The sequence below is a fragment of the Halichoerus grypus genome, chromosome 15 (genome assembly GCF_964656455.1).
Source record: "Halichoerus grypus chromosome 15, mHalGry1.hap1.1, whole genome shotgun sequence".
Lineage (NCBI taxonomy): Eukaryota > Metazoa > Chordata > Mammalia > Carnivora > Phocidae > Halichoerus > Halichoerus grypus.
The window spans coordinates 49,602,500-49,625,759 of NC_135726.1; the positions used below are offsets into that span (position 1 = coordinate 49,602,500).

Sequence of the window (23,260 nt, forward strand, 5' to 3'; positions counted from 1 at the left end):
TCTCGCCTCTGCCCCCGCCCCGCTCATCCCATCCCCTGTCCCTCCAGTCGCTCAGCGCCGCTCCCCCAGCTCCCTAACTTGCCCTTCTCCAGCTCACTTTCTGTGTCTCTCCCCTCTCTGTTTCCCCTGCCTCTTTTGCCATCTTTCCCTTTCTCTGAATTTGTCTTTGTCCACGTCTTTGCGCCTCTGTGGCAAGTCTCTAGCATCTGGGCTCGTCTCGGAGACACTGTCTCTCTGTCATGCTGTCCTGCCCCCCCAGTCCCTCTCCGAACGTCTCTGTCAGTCTCTGTCGCCCCCGCTAACTCGGCTTCACAGCCTCTCAGTTTGTCTCCGTGTCTCTGCACGCGTCTCTGCCCCGGGCTCCCCGGGCCGCGCTGTCTGTCCTCTCCCTAGGTCTCTGTCTCTCTGTCCATCCGTCTCTCTCCTCCCGGCCCCTCCCGCCCTCCCCCCACTCCCTCTGTCTCACTCTTCGCCTCTCTCTTTTCTCTCTCAAGTGTTTTCAATTTTATTCTGAGTGGAATTAACTACCCCTGATGTCAAATTGCCGCCGAAATCGATAATAATATCTTTACAAAAGAGGATATTCTTCTCTCGGAGAACGGCCTCTGAAAAATGGAAAATTTAGTCGAAATTGATTCATTACTTGACACTTTATAGAACGGCTGCGTATTGATCGCACCTGTCATGTCCCATCTCCCCTAATCGAAGCTGAAGGCCGGCTCCAACGCCTGCTATTTTTCATAATTCCACCGCAGCCGACAGCTCCCCAAACACGGCCGCTCGCCCGGCCTCCGCCTCCCCGCGCCGGCCGCCACCGCGCGCGCCCTCGGCCTGGCCCTGGCCTCGCGGGCAGCACCTGCCGGCCTGCACGCCCGCCTGTCCTCCAGTCCCCTGCTGTCCTCCGTCTGTCCGCCGCCCCCGCCACTGTGGCCACTCTCTTCTGCTGTCTGTCTGTCCCCTCTGCCCAACCCCAAGCCCTAAGTCTGCCTGTCCTTCTCCTGGGAGCCCTCCCCCATCTGTCCATCAGTCTTCTCAACACCCCACTCTTGCCCAGCTGTCTGACCCCCCCCACCCCAGGCCCCAGGCCCACACCCTGGCTGGCTGCCTCCTGCTCTCCTGTCGGCCTGTGTGGTGGTCTGTCTGTCCTGCCCCATCCCCTGCCAGCATCCCTCTACCACCTTCCAGGGGGTGGGGGTGGGGAGGAGTGGGGGAGGGGTGGGGCTGCTGTCTGCTCCCCAGCCCCCCAGCAGATTTGCCTCCCCTTGGCTCTGGGTTCCCTCCCACTCCCCAGCACCTTTGGTAAGGCCTGGCCCAGTTTTAGTCCCCTCCCCTGCCCTCCTCCCCGCACCCTCTCTACTGCCTTTCCCCTCCTCCCCTCCCTGGGTCTCCCCAGGTCCCTGCGTGACAGGCTCTGCCCTCACTGGGGAACCAGAGAGGAATCGGACCCAGGCCCTGCCCTCAGGGAGCCTCCAGCCGGGGGCTGCTGGTGGGGATGTCGGAGGGTGCAGAGGAAGTGCGGAGAGCCGGGGTGGGGCCGTGTCGGTCCAAGCTGGAGACCAGAGTCTAACATGGGGGGGGCGGTTTACGCAGATCCCGCCCCCTCCGGCCAGGCTGCCGAGGTTCGGGTCCCACTTCCATTAACTAGCTGTGTTAACGGTGGGCAAGTGACTCCTGTGCCTCGGTTTCCTCATCAGTAAAATGGACACAATGTGAAACAGCACCTGCCTCGTAGGGTTGTCGTTGACAGAATTAGAGGAGTTCATCTCCGCGTAGGGTTTGGGCCAGTGCCCGGCCCCAAACAAACACCAGGAAAGGGTTCATTGTCATGGCCGTTAGCACAGCGCACAGACCCTGCTCCGTCCACCCCGTCCTGAGCTCCTGTGGCTCTGGGAGAGCCGTGCAGGGCGACGGTTAGGCGGTAGCTTCCTGAGGGGCGCGGTCTGCTTATGCCCATCCTGGCTTCACCCTCTGTCACGCTTAGTGGTATTTGCTGCACCCGGACGCCTCTTGCAAGGGTGTTATAGGCGATCTAAAGGGAGGCTTTCGCCCCAACAGAGGGGCCCTCGCACTCCTTGGGGGGTTAAAGAGAGTCTAATGGCTGTTACGGAGCCCAGAGGTTGTTCCCTGCTTCTTGGGTAATAAATTCAGTCCACTGGGTGTTACGGGCTGGTTGAGGGTGCCCTGTCTCTCTCTCCCTCTCTCTCTCTTTTCCAGGGGGCATTAAACACCCTGAGGGTGTTCTGTCTCAGTGGGGTGTTAACTACACTAGTTTACTAGTGCAGCCTCCCTGGGGATGTTAACTGCAGCTTAATGGTCCCCCTCCTGTGAGCTGCTTCGTTCAGTCAGGTAGGTGTTGGCAATACTGCTAACGATTGAAGAGGCTGCCTTGGTCGCTGCCCCCTCCCTGGGAGTGCTCGACTGTAAGAACTCTCACTCCTGTCGAGTTCTTACATGCTTACAGGACGCGCCACACTCTGATATCCTCCTCATGAATCCTCCCAACCGCCTGGGGCTCAGAGAGGGAACATGGATTGTCCAAAGACGCACAGCCCGAAAGGTCTTACGGAAATCAGGAAGGTGTTTCCTGGGGGGCGGGGTGCGGAGGGGGGAGTCTGAGCAGATGGGGGTGTGTCACGTGCCTATGGGCATGGTTGTTCAGCCGATCTGGCCCTGGCCACCGAGGGCATCAGAGCTCCCCCCCCCCCGGGGGGTCCTCCATAACCTCTGATGGGGCGACGGAAGCCCCTCACACCTGTCACTTATAGTCTCACACCCTGGGATGCCCTCCTCTCTCCCAGAGGCGGGGCTTAGAGATAAAGAGTGTGAAAGCCCTCGGGGCTGGTGCTCTCTGCTGACATCCCAAGGATGCTGAATTTTCTAGAAGGGTGTTGCGTGCAGTGTGATAAATGGCGCCTTTCCGGAGGGTGGGCTCTTACTGGCAGGTGTAGCATATAGTCCACTGGGTCCTTTCTGCTCAGGTGTGCCCTCTCTCCTCCCAGGTGTTGTGCCCTGCATTTAATGGCCATTAAATACATTCCAGCTGGTGTTCGTGATGTCCTGCCGGTGTTCTAGCTTTCTTGGAACACCTGGAGGCTGTTGTCTCGCTCCCGAACGGCATCACGTGCAGATGAGGAGTTCTACCTCCCAGTGGGTGCTGGGTGGGGTGTTCCCCGCAGTCTGGTGGGTGTCACGGACACCCAAGAGGTACCAGTCTAGCTGGTGAGCTATCTCCAAGCATGCTGTGTACAGCCGGGGGTGGTTCTAGACCCCCAGAGGATGGTGGCTCTCCTGCGGGGGTCTCGAGTATGGCCTAATGATGGGGTAGAAACACCCAGAGCAGGGGCTTCCTGCTGGCTCCGTGGAAGGGTGCTGTTCCACGTAGAAACAAGGGAGGGGATTCTCGTTTTCTAGCAGAGGTTAGTATTTTTAACGTGATTATTTTGAAGCAGCAAGGCTTACGGCAAGTGCTTTGTTTGGCTCTTGACCCAATGCAGAGTGCTCTCCACCGACCTGCCTAGGCGGTAGCTGTCATTACTGCCCTGTTTTGCAGCTGAGCAAACTGAGGCTCGTGCTAACTCATGCATAGATGCTTAGTGACTTGCCCAAGTGCATGGTGAGCAGTGGCTGGTGCAGCTGGAGCCTGTCTGAGGTTCTCGGGGCTCCTCTCCGTCCTTCCGTCTCAGCCCTCCCCGCCTCGCTGAGGTCAGTGGGGGTTGGTGCCATCTTGCAGAGCTGCCCTGGACGCGGCATATTCATTTGGGGACGGTCGTTCTGCCCCAGGCACTTGCCCTCTTGAGGCGGGTGACTCCAAGGGCTGCTGCTTCTCTGGGGCTGGGGGGTGGGGGCAGAGCCTGACCTGAGAATGGGAGAGAAAAGTGGGGGACAGAAGTGAGGAGAGGGGGGATGGGGGAGGGGAAGGCACAAGGGAAGGAAGAGGAGAGTGGATGGCGAGGCTAGGCCCGGGAGTCAGGAGGGGGCTGACTCGGCGGCTGGGGGCGCTGCTCTCAGAGCCCCGAGGCCAGTGGCTATCCTCTTGTTATTTCAGGGGGAGCAGATCCCCGCCCTTCCCTGTGGCTGCAGGTGTGGGTGAGTTCCTGCCACCGCGTGGGCCTGTGAAGGGGGACGTCGGTGTGTCTATCCATATGCCCGGGGCTTGTGTGCCGCGGAAGGCTTGTGTTTTTAGGTGGAGTGTAGTTGTATGTCACCACGGTTGTGTGTGTGCCTGTGTGTCCAGCGTGTGGGGCCGTGGATCAAGGTACATCTGTGTGTGCAGGTCGTGTGTCCGTCTGTTCGTGTAAATGCTGCTCCGTGTGTCCCAGTGCCCGCTAGGCTGAGGATCCTGCGTGTGTTGGCACTGTCTGGGTCACTGTGTCCGTGCGCCCCGACGCCCGTGGGCCTGTGTCTGCTCTCCAGGCCGTGGGTCCGCGTGTCCAGCAGGGGTCCCGGCCACGTAATTGCTACCTACACCTCCCGCCCGCCGGTGGGTTTGTCCGCGTGTCCTCCTCGGGAGGGGCGGGGCGGGGAGAGAAGGGGAGAGGAGGGGGGGTCTCGCCACCTCTCCACCCACCCCGCCCCCACCCCCACTCCCTCAGTCCCGGGATCGAACCTTATTTAGAGTCGCGATTCGACATCTGTTTTCAAATTTGATCAGCTCTGAACTTTATTTTCCGAGTTTGAGGAAAATTATATTCCATCGATCGCGCTCCCGCCCCCTCCCCCGCAGCGCCCGCCGCCGCCGCCGCCTCCATATATCTGCGCGCCGAGCCGGCCGGGCGGCCGCGAGGGCGGAGGCGCGCGGCGCGCCGCGGAGGAGCAGAGGGAGGAGGAGGAGGAAGCGCAGGAGGCTCCGCAGGCCGGCCGCCCGCGCCCCCGCCGCCCCGCGCCCCCGCGCCCCGCCCCGGCGGCCCGCGCCTCTCCCCGCGCCGCTCCCCGCGCGCCTCTCTCCGCGTCTCCCGGTCCCTGCGCGGCCCCCCTCTCCGGGTCCCCGGCCGTCCCTCCGTCTCCGGGTTTCTCCTCGACTCCGGCTCCCGCTCCGTCCCCCGGGGCCCTGGGCCTCGCCCCCCCCCCCCGCCACCGCCCGGCCTCGCCCCCCGCCCCGGTGCCCGCTCCCCAGGACGCCGCGGGGACCATGGCCGCGCGATCCCAACTTTAAACACTTCTCGCCGGACCGGAGCGGAGGCGCAAACCCCGGAAAGTGAGTGAGCGCCGCGGGCCGGCGCAGGGGCGGGGATGGGGGGCGGGGCGCGGGAGGTGCTCCCGAGGGATCTTCGGAGCCCCGCCGCCGAGCCCGGGGCGGGGAAGGCGGGCAGGGTCGCCGGCCCCGGCGGAGGCGGCGGGTGGGGGCAGCGCTCGGCTCCAGGGAGGTGGGAGGGGGAGAGGGCTGGAGGTGCGCGCTCGGGGCAGGGGGCCGGGACGCGGGGGCGGAGGAGAGTGTGAGCGAGTGCGAGGGGTGGGGCCCGGGAGACACCCGGGTCTGTTTGGGAACCCGGGCTGGCGGGCACACATGAGGGTGGGTCTGGACCTTTGGGGTTAGAATCCTGGGGCGGTAGGGGGAATGGGGGGTGGAGTTAGGGGCCAGGACTGAAGGCTTGAAATTTGGGACCTGGGGGTTCAGAGCCAAGAGACTACATATTTGGGGTTGAGAGCTGTTTGGGGCTGGGGGTCAGACTAGGGGTGTGGACATTTGGGGCTGTGGTCAGTATGGAGGTTTGGATGGGGGGCCTGGAGCTGGGAGGTCTGGATTTGGAGCTGGAGTTCAAGGCTGAGGGTCTGCACATTTGGGTCTGGATATTTGGTGTATGGGGGTCAACAGGGCCTGTGGGAAAGACATTGGGCCAACATAAATGGGTCTGCACACTTTGGGGCTGGGAGCGCAGGTCTAGTCCGGACCTTCGAGGGGGGCTGTGTCCTTCTGGGGACAGGTGGCTGAGTATGCTGCCTACCCTCTCTGTTATTCCACAGCCGTCCCAGGGCCGGGCTGGGCCACCTCCGCCATCTCTTTCCTGGCTGGGTCTCTCCTTACCGTGTCTCTGTCTCTTTGGGCATCTCTGTGTCCGCCTCTAACTCCCAGAATCTCTCTCTGTCTCTCTCAGACTCTTTGTCTCTCGAAGCATCTCTCTCTCCCTCTTTGGGTCCAACTCTTGGACTATCTCAGAATCTCTGCCTCTCTCTTTCCGTGTCTTTCTCAGAATCTCTTTCTGTCTCTCTGTCTCTGCCTTTCTCTGTCTCTTACTATCTCTCTGTCTCTCCCAGCATCTCTGTCTCTGTCTCCCCCTCGCTGGTTTCCGCTCAGATTAAGCCGGGGACCTAATTCCAGGCCCAGGATCGAATTTTCTGGCAACAAAGGGAAATAGCGAATCGATCGGTCGCTCCGGAGATTAAGAGACAAGCGGCGCGCGGATCTATCACGGCTAAACGGCCCCCCCGCCTGCTCCCCCTGCCCGGCCGGCCCGCCGAGGCCCAGACGCGCTCCGCATCGCCAAGCAGCCTCAGGAGCCCGGCTGCCCGGCAGGCCCTGCCGACCTCACTGAGCCCAGAGCTAATGGGTGGGGAGCTAACTGCCTGCCCTGTCCGGGGGCCAAAGCCGGGGGAGGGATCCCAGCGCCAGAACTGGCCCCTGGGGAGGCGAGGGGAGGGAAGTGAGCGAAATCAAGGCAGCAAATCACCCTGAAGAGCCTCGCTGCACACACCTGTGGCCTCAGGTAACACCTCTCACTCCCACCTGCCTATCCGCACACCTGTCACATTAACGTTTCCCTTTCAGTTCCCCACATCTGGACGTGCAGGTAACATTAGTCTCCTTGTCCCTGTCCCCTGCAGGTAACCTGTCCTCTTCGTCTGTCCCTGTAGGTACCACCTGTTTCCTCTCACCTGCTTTTCCAGGTAACACTTGTCCCTTGAAACCTGCCCCAGAGATGCCCACGATCTCTCAGGTAACAACACATGTCCCCTCTTACCTGCCCTTCCAGGTAACACCTGTTCTCCAAAATCTACCCTTCCGACTCGAATCCCTGCATCTGTCTCATTTCGCGCCATAGTGTCCCTTTCCTACCTGCCCCTGCATCACCCCACCTGTCCCCTAAAGCTCCAGACATGCTTATTTCTCACGGATTCACATTTCTTCACTTCTGCCTCCCCTCAAGCAGTACCTGTTCACCATATCTTCGCGCGCGCGCACACACACACACACACACCTTCCCTTGCACAGAAGCACTGACACGTGTCTTCTCTGAATCTGCCCTCAGGTAACGCCTGCCCCCTCCCTCCTCTCCTGTCCTGTACTTCTCCCTCACGGTGCTATCCGCAGCCACCCTCATCCCGGTCCTTCCCGAGGAGCTTCCGTCGCACGTGTCCCCTGGGAACACACCTGCCTCACCCCGCGCTCTCTGCTGGTCCCCATCTCCCATCCTCTTACACAGATACCTACTTCCACCTGTCTTTCCCACACCTGTCTTTCCCACCTGTCATTTCAGGTAACTCAGCCCAGACAACACGTGCACCTGCCCCACCTGTCTCCTGACCTCAGCACGGCTTGGTTGCTCACACATGCCGTGGTCCCTGGGTATCAGGTGTATCCTCCTTCCTCATGTCCCCCCTCTCCTACAAGCCCTTGTCCTCTGAAAGGCCCCTGTCTCGCCTCCACACTTGCTGCTCACCTCCTCCTCGCTGTCTCGCCGTCTCTGCTTCTCTTCATCTCACTATCTCACGACACACAACCACACCACGCTGCTTCCCACATACACAGGTTGGGGCAGAGACTCTGTCCTTGGCCACAGGCACCTGCCTGACCTGTATACCTGTTTCCCCACACCTGTCCCTCGGGCACTGTCTGCTTCTCTTCTTTACCCATACCGCTAATTTCCCATGTTTCTCACTTCCTCCTTCCTTGCTGCCCAAGGTCACACCAATCTCTCTACACCTTGGCCCCTTCCTCACCTGTCTGCCCCATGCGTCACCTGCTCCAGGTCCACGCCCCTGCCTCATTTCTTTGGCAAACAGGTGCTGGGACTTCCCCACCTGCCCCCTCCCTAATCTCTCTCTGCTTTGCATCTCTTCCAGTGGGTCTCTGCCATCCCCCTGGTGTCCCCAGCCTGTCCCCAGGGGGAACGCCTACTCCTGTCCCCCACTCCTGCCCCACAGACGTGCACCAACATCAAGTCCCCTTTGCTCCTCCCCCTCTCATGACATCCATGTAACTTGTCCTTTCATAGCTTTTTCTTTAAAAAAAAAAAAAAAATTTTAAGTAAGCTCCACGCCCAATGCAAGGCTTGAATTCAGGACCCTGAGGTCAAGAGTCACAGGCTTTACTGACAGAGCCAGCCAGGTGCCCCCCCTTTTTCAGACATTGTGTACTCCTCCCACATCTCTCAGCCACCTTGTCTCAGCTGTGCTCATCCACACTAGCTGCTCGTGCAAGCTGTCACCCCCACGTGTTTAGCGCCCACCCCTCAGATCCCTCACACCTGTCTCCAGCCTGCTCCCCTCTGGAAATACCTGTCCCTTTTCACAGGACACGTCACCAGCCATCTATCAGGGAACACCTTTCTTGATGGGCGTAAGTACCACCTGTAGCATTTGTTAAACACAGGACACCTGTTCCCAGCTGTCCCCACACCTGCCCGCTGCATTGTACGGACTCCCTTACGCCAGAGGTTCTCAGACTTCTGCGGGCATTGGAAACCCCTGGAGGGCCTACTGGGACACACAGCTCTGGGCCTCACCCCAGAGCTTCTGGTGTGGCGGGTCTGACCCAGATGGAGCCCGAGACTCTGCATTCATCACAAGGTCCAGGTGCTGCTCCTGCAGGTCCATGGACCACCCCGGGAGTAGCACCTGCCTACTCATCCCGTGTTCCCAGCTAGTGCTTTGTTTTTTTTTTTCCTAGATTTTATTTTTACGTAATCTCTGCCCCCCGCATGGGGCTCGAACTCACAACCCTGAGATCAAGAGTCGCGGCCAGGCGCCCCATCCAGCTACTGCTTATTAAGCCTGTCTCTGTGACAGGCAGTGTTCTCGGTTCTTCCTAACCACGGTCTCCTTTCATCCTCACCAGACCATATGAAGCACGTCCTTTCTCTTATCCCCACTGTACGGAGAAGGAAACTGAGCCCAGGGAAATGGAGTTATTTCTTGGAGGTCTCAGAAACTGGGCGATCTCGGAGGCCATCTGACTACAGTCATCCAGGTGTCCTTAGCTCCACACCTGGCTATCAGGTGACCCCCTTCTTCCACGGACACATCTGTCCACCTTGTTGCTTGGGCAGCGTGTGTCTCCGCATCACGCCGCCAGCTGTCTGCACCCCAGCCTCCCTCTCTCCCCCTACTCCTGCCCTCGGAAACGCCCCACCTTCCTGCTCGCACACCTGGCTTCTCTCGGACACGGACTCCCGGGGCTAAGCTCGCCATCGGCGTCCTCACTCCCACCTGCCCTCCCAGCTGCCTGGAGCCAGCCCAGCTCCTGCCACCACACACCTGTTCCCTCAGACACACCTTGTTCTCCAGAACTACCCATCCCTCCACGGGCTGCTTTCCCAGCTCCATTCCTCTCTGCCCACCCTGCCTTTGTTCGCTTCTTCTATTCCATCTCTGCCTCAGTCTGCCCACTTCCCCTCTGCCTGTCTCTGAAGCTGAGTCTGTGTCTCTCTCTGTCTCTCCCTCCCTCCCTGTCTCCTTGTTCTCTGTGTTTCTCCACCTTCTCGGTGTCTCTGTATCTTAACTCTTTTTAGTGTCTGACTCTTTCTCTGTGTCCTGTACTCTCTGTGTGTTTCTCAGGCTCTGTCTCCTCCCTCCTCTTCTTTCCTGGTCCCTTGTTCTCTCCTCTGATGGTGCAAGTTTTGGGGGGCTTGAAGTCATGCTGACCCACTTTTGAGCCCAGGCCTCACCACCCACCCCTGTGGGACTTGGGCCAAGTTACTTTTCCTGTCTGAGCCTCAGTTTTCACATCTGTGAAATGGGCGTCCTGGTAGTTGCTACCTCCCAGGTCGTGGTGAGGATGGGGTGGTGAGGGGAAGCAAGAGGACCTGGGACAGAAAGGGGCAGGTCTTCCTGCCAAGGCGCCCTTTCTGTCCCTGTCTTTCCCAGGGCTGCTGCCCCACCTGGCTGTCAGCGGGAGTGTGTGTGGTGGGGTAATGGAGAGAGAGATGGGCAGAGGCGTCCGGCCCAGGGCTTGGGCATGGGCCCCGGTGTGGGGCTGGGGACAGGGATCGATCCGCCTCGGCGGCAGTGCGCGGGCCAGGATTGCATCTTGTCACAATAATTTATTGCTCTCATCCCGTCTGATCGATGGAGCTGAATTAGCACCGTGCGATGCCCCTGGAGCCCCGAGCCTCCCCCAGCCTGGCCGGACCCCGGCCCTTCTCTGGCCCTCATGGGATCCCCTGCAGCCCAGGCACCCAGCTCTAGCCGGCCTAGGCCCCACACCTGGCCCCGGGCTATCAGGCCCTGCCCCCTATCGCCTGTCCCCCTACCCCTCTCTTCCTTTTCTGCGTCTCACTTTTGCCTTCCTGGGTCTTTGACCCCATTTATCTGCTCATTTCTTCTGACCCTCAGTCACTCCCCTCTTCCCCATTTTTGTCCCCATTTCCCCATCTGTTTCCCTGTCCCCCTGTATTCCTGTGTCTCAGTCCTCCATCTATCTGTCCCTCTGCCTCTCTGCTCCATTCCTGTCTCCATCCCTCTGTCCTCCTGTCCCCCATCTCTAGGCCCCTCACCCCAGGTCTTGCTATCCCTTGGTCTCTGGCTTTCTGTCCCTTGACTCACTATCTCTCTGTCTCCCGGCCTTGCTTCTTTTAATCTGAATTTCATTTAAACAACATTTCCTGGGCACATACTTGGTGCCAAGCCCCATGAACAAGACACACAGTGCCCCTGCCTCTTGGCTGTGACAGCCCAGAGGGGCTCTGGGACTCTTGGCTCCTGAGATTAGCTGGCCATGCTTGCCTTCAGCTTTCTGTCCCTGGACCCCACCACCAATCACAGTCTTGGCCCTGGACGTCTGTCACGGTCTCTGATACAAGGCTTGGGGCCAAAAGGTCCAGCCCTGCAGCTGGGTGGGGCCTGGGGTGTGGGGATGAGCCAGGGGAGGGAGCTGGGACTGAGGAGCCTTGGGAAGACATTGGGGTTCAGGATGAGGCAGGAGGTGGGAATGGGCCAGGTGGAGGTGAGGAGAAGGAGGGGCAGGAGTTGGGGTGGCAGTCAGGAGCCCGGTCAGACCCCTGGGACACGGACCCCCCCCCCCAAGGACTGCAGCTGGGCATGGCGCTGGCCTTGACCCCACACCTGTGCTCCCCCCTCACTCCTGCCTCTGCCCAGCAGCCCTTGCCCTCCCTGTCCACTCCTTTGCCTCTGCCCTAATCCCTTAATTTTCCTCATCTCTGCCCCTCCTCTCCTTCCTCCCTGACTGGGGTCCCTCCTTGGAGCAGCTCTCTTCCCGACCTCCGCTCCCTAATTCACTTTGTCCAAGCTGCTCTGACTCATTCCCCTTTTCCGGGTCTCCCTAGCTCGGCCCCCTCCCCACTCTGTCTCTCTCTCAGGGTCTTGTTCTTTCCCCGTCTTTGCAGGACTCTCTGATCTCCCATCTTTTCTCCATGTCTCTCTGGTCTCTGTCCCCATCTGTCTCCCGGTAGGTGTTGCTTCCTGCTTCTCTCTCTGCACCCCCCAACATGTCTCTCCTCCTCCCTGTTTCCCCCCACCCCCTGCGCTTCCTCCATCTCTTGGGGTCTCTGAGGGGGAGGGCAGGGGATAGGGAAGCAGCCTGAGCTCTGGATCCACATCCGTGGTTGCGCCTCTCCCCTCCCCTCCCCTCCCCTCCCCCAGTGCTGTTTGGTAGGCGGGGTGCGTGGCACTGCGGCTCCCACCTCCCTGGGGATGCTCCCCCCATCACCCCCCAACTGACATGGTTCCGCGTGCTGGCCACAGCCCCAGGGACGTTCGTGCAGAGACTGGGACTCAGGGAGAGAGAGGGAGGGAGAGCGAGGGACCAACCCAGAGACACATGACAGGCAGAGACACCAGCTCGAGGGAGAGACAGGGAGAGGGTGGGTGGGAGGTCTCCATCCCTGCCCTGGCTCCTTGCCTCCCAACCACCCCAAACCGCGTATCACAGACACACCTCCTCCAGGCTGGGAAGCTGGTGCCTTGTCTGTTTGCCAGTCTGTCCTTCTGTCTCTCTTGCAGAGCGCAGCCTCGGCAGAGGTTCTGGGGTGCGTGCGGGTGTGTCTGCCACTGCGTGTGTGACACTGCGTGGGGGGGGCTTGCGTTGCAGTCCGAGCAGGTGTGACCCGTGGCGGGGTGTGTGTGAGCCCAGGTGAGCGAGTGTGGGAGCGTGAGGCCGGGGGCCGGGAGAAGCCGTCCGAGCCGTGTCTGTGAGCACGTGCGTGCCGCCGTGTGCTGCTCGGCCGTGAGCGTCCGGTGTGACCGCCCGAAACTCCGGATTGTGCCGTGTCTGGACTTTCCGAGTCGGGCGGCGTGTCTGAGTGACCAGGGCGGCGGGCAGGAGACGAGTAGGCCGAGGGAGGCGAGGGGGAAGGACCCGGGGGCCGCCAGGCCCCAAGCACCGGGCCGGTGAGTGTGCGTGGGAGAAGCCCAGGGAGGGGGCGGCTGTGGGGTGTGCTCACGGGAACCCCCCCAGCCCGGGCATCACGACTGGCGGCGGGGGCCGCTGTGGCCGTGTGTTCCGTGGGCCGGGGCTGCGTTGTGTCTCGGAGCCCGTGGGCTCCTGTGTGCGTCTGCGACCGGACACGAGAGGGTCCTGTGTGTGTCCCAGACGGTGCTGAAGGCTTGTGTGCTCGCGGGTTTGTGTGTGCCCGTGGATGGTGCCCGTGTGCCCTCCTTGTGTGGACGGAGGGCGCCCAGCGAGGGGTGCGCGAGGCCGTGTGTCTGATGACCTGTGAGCGCGGCCACGTGTTCGGTGCTGCCGTGTGTTGTGTGCGTTCTGTGGGCCTGTGTGTCGTGGGGGCCTGTGTGTGTGGTTCCGTCCCTGGGTTCTGTGTGCCCCGTGTGCGGATGGGCTGGTTCTCGTACACGCCGGCCTGCTGTGGGGATGACAGTGCGTGGCTTTGAGAGGAGTAGTGAGTGGTGTGTGTGTGTGTGTGTGACACACGTACGTGCATACACACACGGGCACAGACGCCCCGCCCTGGGTCACGCCAGAGCATTTGGTTCATGCGGGGTGGGGGTGGGATGACCTCGGGGGCTCGGGGGGTGGGGGGGGCAAGTCCAGGCAGGAAGACCCCTGTCACCTTCCTGACCCGGTCCTCCCGGGACAGCCCCAGGGGCCTCCTTGGTGCCTACAGTGGGGCCGCCCTCGAGCCTGTGTGCACATGGACGTGGCCGTGTGAGTGTGAGAACATGCACACTACAGTGTGTCAGGCCGCCGTGCTCTGGGTGCCCAGATGGGACGGGGTGTGTGACGTGTGCCTCCTGGGGGGCGTCTGGAGCATGTGTGCAGGAGTCCGTTGTGTGTGTGCTGCGTGCACAGCTGTGTCCCACGCGGGGGGGTGGCGTAGGGAGGGCTGTGTCCCCAGGGTGGGGGCAGACAAGTGTCAGAGTGTGTGTCCAGGCATGATTGTGTGTGTGTGTGTGTGTGTGTGTGCACGGGGAGGGGCGGCAGGAGAAGGGTCTTGGGCCGCGTCTCTCTCCTCTTTAGACAGAGCCCTGGAGAAGATATGAAATTTAAAAAAAAAATCAATTTTCATTCCACTTGTGCAGATTGTGTTAAGGGGAGGGGGTACTGGGTGAGGGATGAAGGGGCTGGGGGGGGGGTGAGGCCCGAGGCGGCTCCCGAGGCGGCCGGAGCAGCTTAGAGAAATCAAAACAACTGGTTAAACCCCAGCCCAGGGGGCCGGGGTGATGGGGGGTGAGGAGACGGAGACAGAGAGAGAGACGTGGAGAGCCAGAGACACCCAGAGACGGAGAGAGACAGAGACAAGAAACGCAGCGCCTCGGAAACAGATCTTTGGAGCTAGAGGCAGGCAGAGAGGACAACAAAGACCTCCGTGCGAGGGACCCTGGCACCCAGTGGGCCTGAAGGTGGCTGGGGGCCCCGTCTCTGGAGAGCTGGTGGCGGAAGTAGGCCCGAGCCTGAGCCCATTTCCCGCGCGGCGGGGGGACAGTCAGCCGGACAGATGGTGGCAGGAGCAGCGGGGGCCCCGCGGTGGCTTCAGCTCCCAGGGCCCACCTCACCCCGACCAGCCCCTCAACCAGTTGGCCTTTGGGTCTGAGTGTGCGTGTGTGGCCACGTGTGTTTGTGGTCTCGCGGTGGCCGTATTGTGGCCACGTGGCATCTCTGGCATGTGTGTGTTGGAGCAGTGTGCACGCGGGGCCTTTGGTGCTTGTCGTGGGACCCTAGGTGCTTGTGTGTGTCCCGTGTGTCCCGGCACGTCTCTGTTTCTGGGTGGCATCGAGTCAGTGTGTGCTTGTAAGTCGGTACTCACGCCTCAGGTCGTGAGCCTCAGTGTGTCCTTACGTGTCTGTTAGTGGGCTTCTGTCCACGACTGGTGACTGTGTGTCTTTGTTTCTGTGGGCTGTTGAATTGGTGTGTGTCTTGTCCGTGTGTCTGGAACCGCGTGTCTGTTTCTCTGTGAGTATCTGTGGCCATCCTGGTGTGTGTGTGTGACGGTCACATGCTTCCTGACTGCGTGGACCTGTTTGTCCGTGTGTTGCGTGGGACATGGTGGTCCGTGTGCCTGGGTTGCCGTGTGGGTCTGTGTGCTGTGTGTTGGTTGTCGTGGTCTTGTTGCATGCGGTGGTGTTGACAGGTGCATCACACGGGTGTGATGTGTGTTGTGTGCGACAGTGGAGTGTGTCACTTGGCTGAGGGGGTGTGACGTGTGCTGGGTGATACGTGGGGCTTCGTTGACCTGTGTCTGTGGGATGTGTTGTGCGTGACGGCGTGGTGTGTACCACTCTGTTGACCTGTGTGTGCTGTGTTGTGACGCTGTGGCTCTTGGCCCGTGTCTGTGTGGCGTGGTGTGTGTGTGTGCCTGGACTGCGTGTCTGCGTGGCGAGGAGAGGCAAGCGGCGGCGTCTCGCCTGCCCAGCCCCTCTCCACACTGCTGCACGCACACGCACACACACACACACACACACACACACCCCACCATGGCTGCAGGCGGTGGAGATGGGGGGCGGGGGGGGTGTGTGGAGGAAGCAAAATAAAATTAAAAATTAAAGCTTGCCCGGAGTCCCCATCCGCACGGCGCGGACCGGCGGGGCGGGGCGGGGGCTGCAGCAGCTCCCCCTCCGCAGCTACCAGGTCTGGGGCCGGCTGTCCGTCGTCTGTCCGTCTGTCCAGCGTCCTGCCGGGGCCCCTTCCTGGCCCTGCAGCCCCGGCCCCCGCAGGCCCGCTCCTTCCATTGGTCGATCAGCGATCAATGGGGCTAGGGGGGCGCCAGGGGCAGGGCGAGATCAAAGGGGCCCCAAGAGACGAACACTGGGACGGAAACAGAGACGTGGAGACAGAGACAGAGATGGAGACAGAGACTGAGGGATGCGGAGACAAGGATGTGGGGAGGAGAGACATGGAGACCCAGAGACATAAAAGAGCGGTGTGGAGACAGGGAGACGTGGGGACCCAGAGACAGACACGGGGACCCAGAGATGTGGCTCTGTGGACCCCGACAGTCGGGGCAGGGACCCAGTCCCTGTGGGCCCGACCGGACAGAGGCGGGGACAGAGAAGGGGCAGGCAGAGATGGCGAGACAGCAGAGATGCGTGTGAGAGATGCGGGGGGAGCGTGGGAGCAGGGCCCGGAGCGCCGATCCCACGGCTCCTCGTTATAACGTGTCCGGAGGAGGCGGCGGGGAGTTGAAAGCGTCGGGAAGAGAAATCAAAACCAACACGGAAATGAGAGGGGCCAATGGGGGTGGGGGCGGGGGCGGAGGCAGGAGGGAGGGGGACCCAGAGAGGCAGAGCGAGCGGGAGGTGGGAGAGAGGTGGCCGGCGAGGTGCGGAGCCGGGAGGGAGATGGGGAGACTGAGGCGGGACGGGCTGGGGGCACACAGAGCCGGGGCGGGGGCACAGCGGGGAGAGGGGAGAGCCCAGAGAAGGGCTGGGGACGGGGATGGGGAAGAGAGGGGGCTTGGGGAAGCCAGAGATCAGGGAGACCGAGGGAGGTTGGGGGGGCACAGGGGTTGGGGAGAGTAGGTGAAGGATGGGAGGAGCCCCCTGGATTGTGGAGAGACCAGGAAAGAGGGACAGAAAAATGGAAAAGAGCTGGGGGGAGACAGGAGAAGGGGGGAAAGATGCGTGCAGAGAAATAAAGAGGGGGAGAGACAGGGAAGGAGATCAACAGAGAAAGTTGGGGAGATTGGATGGGAAACAGAGGGGACCTGGGGGCGTGGGGGCAGAGTGGCCACAGGCCAAGGAGGCAGATGATGTGGCAGGGGGCCTTAGTGCTGGGGGGGACTGTGTGGGAGAAGGCAGTCATTGGACGCTGGGTGGGGGGGGGCCGCCTGGGTGTCCATAGGGACCGGGCAGGTCTGGAGGGAATGGGCCATCTGCCAAGTCTTGTCTGGCGTCCAAGGGGTGAGGTGAGGTTTATGGGGAACACAGCGGCTGTCTGGGATCTTTGGGCAGGGTGGTGTCTGGGAGGAATGCTGCGTTGGAGAGCATGTAGTGGGGGTGGGATATTTGAGGGGGGTGTGTCTGAGCCAGGGGGTCTGAGAAAAGTGCTCTCTCTGAGAGGTGGGGTCTCAAGGGGTGGAGTGGTGAGGGCCTGAAGTATCTGAGGAGGAAAGATGTGTCTGAGGGGTGGGTGTCGGAGAGGAGCGGATGTCTCAGGGTATGAGTGTGTGTGGGGGGGTCTGAGGTAGCGGGGTGTCTAAGGGGGAGGGCCTGGCAGAAGGGTAAAGGTTCTGAGAGACCAGTGCGGAGGGGATGGAGTGTCTCAGGGGGATGGGGTATCTGAAGGAGTAGGGGTCTGAGAGAACCTGAGAAGGGAGGCATATCCAAGGGGGAAGGGGTGTCTGAAGGGGAGCTGAGGGAGGAGGCAGATCTAAAGGGGTAGTGGTGTCTGAGGGGGGAACCATATGTCTGAGGAGGAAGGGGTGTTTGAGGGGTACTGTTTGGGGGAGGTAGATCTAAAGGGAAGAAGTGTCTGAGGGGGGCTGTCTTAAGGGGATGCATATCCAAGAAAGAAGGGTATCTGAGGGGGGGCTGTCCGGGGGGGGGCAGATCTAAGGAGAAGGGATGTTTGGGGGGAGGTTTGAGGGGGAAGCAAATCTAAGAGGAAGTAGTGTCTGAGGGGGACTGTGAGGGGGGAGCAGATCTAAGGTATGGGGGGCTGTCTCAGGGGAAGGCAGATCTAAGGGGAAGGGGTATCTGGGGGTGCTGTTTGGTGGGGGGAGGCAGACCTAAGGGGAAGGGGCATCTGGGGGAGCTATTTGGTGGGGGGAGGCAGATCTAAGGGTAAGGAGTGTCTGGGGGTGCTGTTTGGTAGGGGGAGGCAGATCTAAGGGTAAGGGGTGTCTGGGGGTGCTGTTTGGTGCGGGGACAGGCAGATCTAAGGGGAAGGGGTGTCTGGGGGTGCTGTTTGGTGGGGGGAGGCAGATCTAAGGGGAAGGGGCATCTGGGGGAGCTGTTTGGTGCGGGGGAGGCAGATCTAAGGGGAAGGGGCATCTGGGGGAGCCCTCCTGCAGGGTGCAGGGCGGATGGGCCGCTTCTGGTCCGCTGTGGGTCGGCAGATGAAAGCTGGGGGCTGCTTGGGAGCTGGACGAGCCAGCCTGGGGGTCTGCTGGGCGGGCCACGGGGTGGGGGCGAGGTTCAGGAGACAAATCTGGGACGGCCAGAGAGGGACAGAGACCCAGAGATGCAGAGACGCAGAGACGGATGGGAGGTCAGGCGCTAGAGCGGAGCGGCCGGAGAGCGGCGGCAGCGGCAGAGCTGGTGCGGGGCGGGCGGGTGGCGAGCCAGCGAGTGTGAGTGAGCGAGTGAGTGGGAGCAGTGGGGAGGGGGGCCGGGGGCGCCGTGGGTAGTGATCGAGGCACAGAGCGAGGAGGAGGCTGCGGGAGGAGAGGCTGGGAGGAAGGGTCGGCTGGACGTGGGTGAAGAGGGTGGCGGGTGGCAGGACGGGTGGGCTCGGGCGGAGCGCCCACCCCACTGACCCCTGTCTGTCCCTGTGTGTCTGTCCTGGCGTCTCTGCAGGGCTGGCTCCACCATGGACTGTAGCTGCGTCTCCGACCTTCTCTTCGCCCCGCCCGCCCTGCCGGCTCTCTGGACCCCCGGTAACTGGCCCTGGCCCGGACCTCCCACCCCTTCCCAGCCAGCCGGCTCCTCCTTTCTGCACCTCTTCCTGTCCTCCCTCCTCTGTCCCGGTCTCTCTCACAGTCTCCTGAATGCAACCCCCTAATGAAAAACTTGGCTAAAAACTTCACAGCGAGATGTCCCTGCTACCTGCCTGCTGGGACGTGAGAGTGGGGGAGGTATCGGGGTCTGAAACGGACAGGATGCAGGGGTCTGAGGTCCTGGGGTCCCGGCTGCGTACCTCTCCGCCTGCTCCCCGCCCAGGACCTTCGGGCAAAGAGAGGCAAGGAGGCTGGAGACGGCCAGGCACTGACGGCGCAGGGGCGGGGACCAGAGGGGGCGCAGGTGGACAGATGGACAGGGACTGCCTGGGCAGGGGGACGTGGAGACATGGCCCAGCCCGCCGGAGCCCTGGGAGAGAGGACGGCCTGCTCAGAAGTGGACACTCAGAGCTGGGGATGTGGACAGTAAGACTGGCTTGGATGTGCATTTGAGTCCAAGTCACACGCCCCACAGATGGGCTGTGTGTGTGTGTGTGCGTGTGCATGCGCGCGCAGACTGGGACTCTGTGCCTGCTTACGCGTGGGGTCTGAGTGTGTCCCTGTGTCACGCTTCAGTGCTTCTGGAAGAAGGGGTCACACTGGGAGAGTGTATGTCTGTGCAGCATCTGTCTTTGTGTGAGCTGGTGTGCCTGCTTGCACACACGCAGGAGGCTACCTGGGTGTCTCTGGGCTGGGTGGGTCGTGTTTCTTTAGGATGTCGAGCGTGCGTACATTTTAGGATTGGGGGTAGGTGTGTGTCAGCTCGCCAAGTACGTACCTGCCTCAGTCAGGTGAAGGGCCTGCTGCTGTTACTTCCGGCTCTGTGTCGTGGTCCAGAATGGATGTCTCGGTGCGCTTCGGGCTGTGTGGGTGGGTGCCCCCTCCGCCCCCGGCCTGTGTGTCTGTGTTGGGGTGTGGGTGTGTGTCAGGGGGTTTCTTGCCTCTGTGTGTCACTGACTGTGACTGAATTTGGGGGGCTGTCCTAATGTGTGTATCTGCAGGCTGAGCTTGTGGGTCCTCTCTAGTTGTGTGTGTCTCAGCAGGTACAGTGTATTTGAGGACAGATGGTGGCTCCAGATTGGGTTGTGTATCTGCCTGTGTGTGTGGCCAGTGTGGGCTGTCATCTCTGGGGTCGCCTCTTCCCCACTTGGATGTGTTCCGGGTGTGCAATGGGCCAGAGCTCGCGAGTTAATTGAGCCCGTCACCTGGAGTAAGAAAGACCCAAGATGGGGTTGAGAGGAAAATTCTCCTTTCGGGGAGGAGACTGCCTGGCTTCTGAGCCTTCGGCAGGGAGGCGTGAGCACCCACTCACACACCCCAGGCAGCCCGGATGGGACCCTGCTGCTCCTCGCCTCCCACCCCTGAAGTTCTAACGAGCCAGAGAAGGCAAGGATGTGCCCTGGGACCACACAGCAAGTAGATCATGTGGCCGCGCGCTCAGCTCCGCGTTGTCTTCCTCCCCAGCGTTGGTTCCTTAGGGCTAATCCTGCCTTCTATTCTCCTGCCTGGGCCTGGGGTCTCTGAGGGAGAGGGGGGACAGAGGATGTAGCCCAGGATTGAGCACAGAAGCGGGACCCAGGCCCTGGGGCCTTCTGGCTGGGAGGTAAGACTTAGGGGTGGGCAAGACCCTCCCATTTCCATCCGGCTTATTTGGAGCATCTGGACACCGGGGCGCGGGACACCCATCTGAGTGTGAGGTGTGTCATGCAGAGCGAGCCGTGGGTGCCTGCGTGTTGAGGGCCTGGGGGGCTGTTTTATAGGGGTGGCGTCACCCGTGTGTGCCCGTCAGGCTGATGCACATCTTGAGGCCGTGCTCACCGGCTCCATGGCACTGTTAGCTCGCTGGGCCTTTGGGGTCCCCTGTGTCTCCTGTCATGGCGGTGTGGTTAGCGGGTCCCAGTTCTGAGGGGCCCGAGATGTGCGATTGTGTTGGGATGCGCAATGCCGGGTGTCCGGCAGGCCTGCCACGAGGCACGTTGCGTGTGGGGTGCTGCGCCCCAGCAGGAGTGTGGCACTCTGGTGTGTCCATGCGCTGTGGTGTCGCCGGGTGTCCCTGGAGCGTGAGCGGACGTCTGTGTGACACATACGCTGTGGGGATCTGCTGATGCACAGTGCGCTCAGACTGATGGAGCACAGAGGTAGGGAGGGGGGACACAGGATGTGAAAGGTAGAAATATGGGGACAGGCGCAGACACACACGGGCACGCCGGCCTGGCCTGGCCGTGCCAGTGTGGGGTCAGTGGAGGGCTTCGGGGAGACAGCAAAACTTAGGGGCGGTCCAGAGAGCAGCAGAGACCAGAGGCCTCCCGGGGCAGGGCTGGAGGGGGCAGCGGGAGAAGGGCTTTTGATGAGGAGGGGGTGCCCCTCCCATGTCCTCCTCCCAGGGCTACAGGAAACCGGCCCCTCCCACACTCCACCCCGGGATGCCAAGGTAGAGCATGAGGCTGCAGGTGCCACCCCAGGGTCCCTGGATGACTGAGTTCACTGCCACTATTTGGGCAGTTTGGGGACTGGACACCAGCTGGGGTACAGAGAGTAGGAATTGTGTCCCTAAAGATGCCCAAGAGACCAGGATTCAGGGGGGGCCGGCTGCCTCCTGGTTCCCAAGTCCACGCAGGACCTAGAGCCCCCGACTTGGCGTCCTGACCCGGGGCCACTCCCCTGCCTCCTGTCCCCAGGGTTTGCCTTCCCGGATTGGGCCTACAAGCCGGAGTCGTCCCCTGGCTCGAGGCAGATCCAGCTGTGGCACTTTATCCTGGAGCTGCTGCAGAAGGAGGAGTACCAGGGGGTCATCGCCTGGCAGGGGGACTACGGAGAATTCGTCATCAAGGACCCCGATGAAGTGGCTCGGCTCTGGGGCATCCGCAAGTGCAAGCCCCACATGAATTATGACAAGCTGAGCCGGGCCCTGCGGTGAGGAGGGGCAGGGAGAGGCTGGACCCCGCCCCCTGGGGGCTTGCCCTTGGTCTCCTGGGGCAGAATCCCTTGGATCCCAACGTGCAGGGATCCGCATGGGGTAGCCACTGTGATTACTTGTGAGTGGGAGGGAAGCAAGGAGGAAGGCCGGAAGCCAGGATCCCAGCCCCTGCTTCACCCCTGCCTTGCCACCTTGGTTAAGGGACTTCTGTGAGCCTCAGTTTCCCCAAGCTGCTGTGCTCTGTGCACTGACATGAGTCAGGGGCTCCCTCTTTACCTGCCTCGGCGCCCCTCCCCAGCATGCCCTCCTCCTCCCTCTCCCCACAGCTACTACTACAACAAGCGGATTCTCCATAAGACCAAAGGGAAGAGGTTCACCTACAAGTTCAACTTCAGCAAAGTCGTGCTTGTCAATTACCCACTGTTGGATGTGGCAGCAGCCACCACAGGCTCCCCACTCTTGCTGACCCCTGGTCCCTTTGGGGGGACCTCTGGGCCAGATGCTCCTCCCCTTACTCCCGAGGTGAGTCAGGACACTGGGGTCCCAGAACTGGGCGTTTGGTGCCGCCTCCCCAGCCGTCACCCCCCCCCGGGGATGGGGCAGCCAGGCTGAGCGGGGCTGCCTCCTCCCTCTCCAGACCCTGCAGACCCTGTTCTCAGCCCCTCGCCTGGGAGAGCCGGGGGCCAGGGCGCCCCTGTTCACCCCTGAGACAGACAAGCTGCGTCTGGACAGCCCTTTCCCGTTCCTGGGCTCCGGTAAGGGCCTGTGGGTGTGGGTGCCGGCTGGAGGTGGGGGACACGCGGCCCGTGTCTGAGGGAAGAGGACGGGCAAAGATGGGGAGAGGCAGGACGCAGGAAGGAGGCCTAGGGCGAGGCTGTGCTTGTGCCTGTGTGTGTTTAAAAGCCCCAGGAGGATGTGGGGAGAGGCAGGGAGGAGGGAAACTGGGGAGGGGACAGGCTGGGAGAAGGGCTTTTAGGGCGCCAAAGGACTGGGAAGACCAGGGCAGAACTGGGGAAAACCACGTGAGGGTGGAGAGTGGGCAGATGCCGCGTGGGGGAGAGAATGGGCAGAAGCGGGTGGACGGCGCAGGGAGGGGGCGCCCCCCCCACTGGAGCTGTGCCTGGCCTGACCCACCCCGTGCTCCCCAGGTGCCGCTGGCTATTCCAAGCCCCCCGGCCTGCTGGGTCCTTACAGCCGCGCCTTCCCAGACTACCCCTGGAACTTTAACCCGTACCTCACCGGCCCCTTCCCCAAGCTGCCCCCCTCTCTGTACCCCCCCCACTTCTACCCCAACCCTCTGGCCAGTTCCCTGGGCCACCTGCCCTCGGCAGGGGCCGGGGGAGGCCCTACAGCTTCACCCCTACTGGCTGCGGCAGGGGAGGGCCTGGGCCCCGAGCGCCCCTCAGGCCTGGCAGCAGCCCCTCGCCTGGCACTGCCGGGAGCCGGGGGTCCAGAGGCCGCGCTGGGCGGGAAGGACGACAGCGACTCGGAGCTGGAGATCACGGACGTCAGCGGCTGCAGCTCTGACAGCGAGGGTGACGAGGGCCTCCCTGTGCCCCCCAAGGCCAAGGCGAGCAAAGGGGGGATCGGCAGCTGAACCCGTGGGGGGGTGAAGGGTTCTGCCAGGGCGGGGATCGGGGCAGACCCTCGCGCAGCAGCCTCTGCCATCGCCTGGTCTGCCCTCGATGTCCCGCCCCAGGCCGGGGACCAGCCCTCGACCCCTCCCCCTCCAGAGGGGGAGAGAATGTGATAGCCTCCTTCCCAGGCTCCAGTGTGATGGGGGGGGGGGTCCCCACCTGGCCCGACTCCCAAAGTGCAATACGGCGCCCAGCCTCTCCTGCCTGTCCCCCCGCACCCGTGCTGTGACCTGCGTGTTTGTGCGGCTGTGTCTCCCCTTGTGCCGGTCCCAGTCCTGACACCCTCCCCACACAGGCCCCCTGGGACAGGGAGCTCAGAGCAATAACCCCGCCCCCAGCCCCCACCCAGGAGGGCCCCCTCCCCACCAGCCACCTCCAGAGAGTTTACTACAAAAATAAAAGAACGGAAAGGAGTGTGAGCTGTG

The 23,260-nt window shown here is 62.0% G+C and overlaps 2 protein-coding genes across 2 annotated transcripts; one reads left to right on the forward strand and one right to left on the reverse strand.

Moving 5' to 3' along the window:
* Positions 1-1,401: 1,401 nt before the first annotated feature.
* On the reverse strand, positions 1,402-20,963 carry LOC118542814 (uncharacterized). The gene is made up of 3 exons (XM_078063599.1): positions 19,060-20,963; positions 12,110-13,653; positions 1,402-3,856 (listed from the first exon to the last, which is right to left on the reverse strand). Exons 2-3 carry the CDS (start codon positions 13,161-13,163, stop codon positions 3,753-3,755), a joined length of 1,158 nt encoding a protein of 385 aa, XP_077919725.1. The 5' UTR covers positions 13,164-13,653; positions 19,060-20,963; the 3' UTR covers positions 1,402-3,752.
* Positions 18,016-23,165, forward strand: ERFL (ETS repressor factor like). The gene is made up of 5 exons (XM_036103291.2): positions 18,016-18,221; positions 20,960-21,194; positions 21,525-21,720; positions 21,836-21,953; positions 22,347-23,165. The coding sequence occupies exons 1-5, from the start codon at positions 18,155-18,157 to the stop codon at positions 22,793-22,795; spliced, it is 1,065 nt and encodes a 354-aa protein (XP_035959184.1). The 5' UTR covers positions 18,016-18,154; the 3' UTR covers positions 22,796-23,165.
* The last annotated feature ends 95 nt before the right edge of the window (positions 23,166-23,260 follow it).

Excerpts from the sequence above, each read along its gene's own strand:
- LOC118542814 (XM_078063599.1), bottom strand. The coding sequence starts at position 13,163 with ATGAACCAAATGCTCTGGCGTGACCCAGGGCGGGGCGTCTGTGCCCGT. Across the intron at positions 3,857-12,109 it reads AGCTTCCCAGCCTGGAGGAG|GTCAGGCTCTGCCCCCACCC; the intron begins GTGTGTCTGTGA and ends TCCCATTCTCAG.
- ERFL (XM_036103291.2), top strand. The coding sequence starts at position 18,155 with ATGGACTGTAGCTGCGTCTCCGACCTTCTCTTCGCCCCGCCCGCCCTG. Across the intron at positions 18,222-20,959 it reads GCCGGCTCTCTGGACCCCCG|GGTTTGCCTTCCCGGATTGG; the intron begins GTAACTGGCCCT and ends TCCTGTCCCCAG. Across the intron at positions 21,954-22,346 it reads TTTCCCGTTCCTGGGCTCCG|GTGCCGCTGGCTATTCCAAG; the intron begins GTAAGGGCCTGT and ends CGTGCTCCCCAG.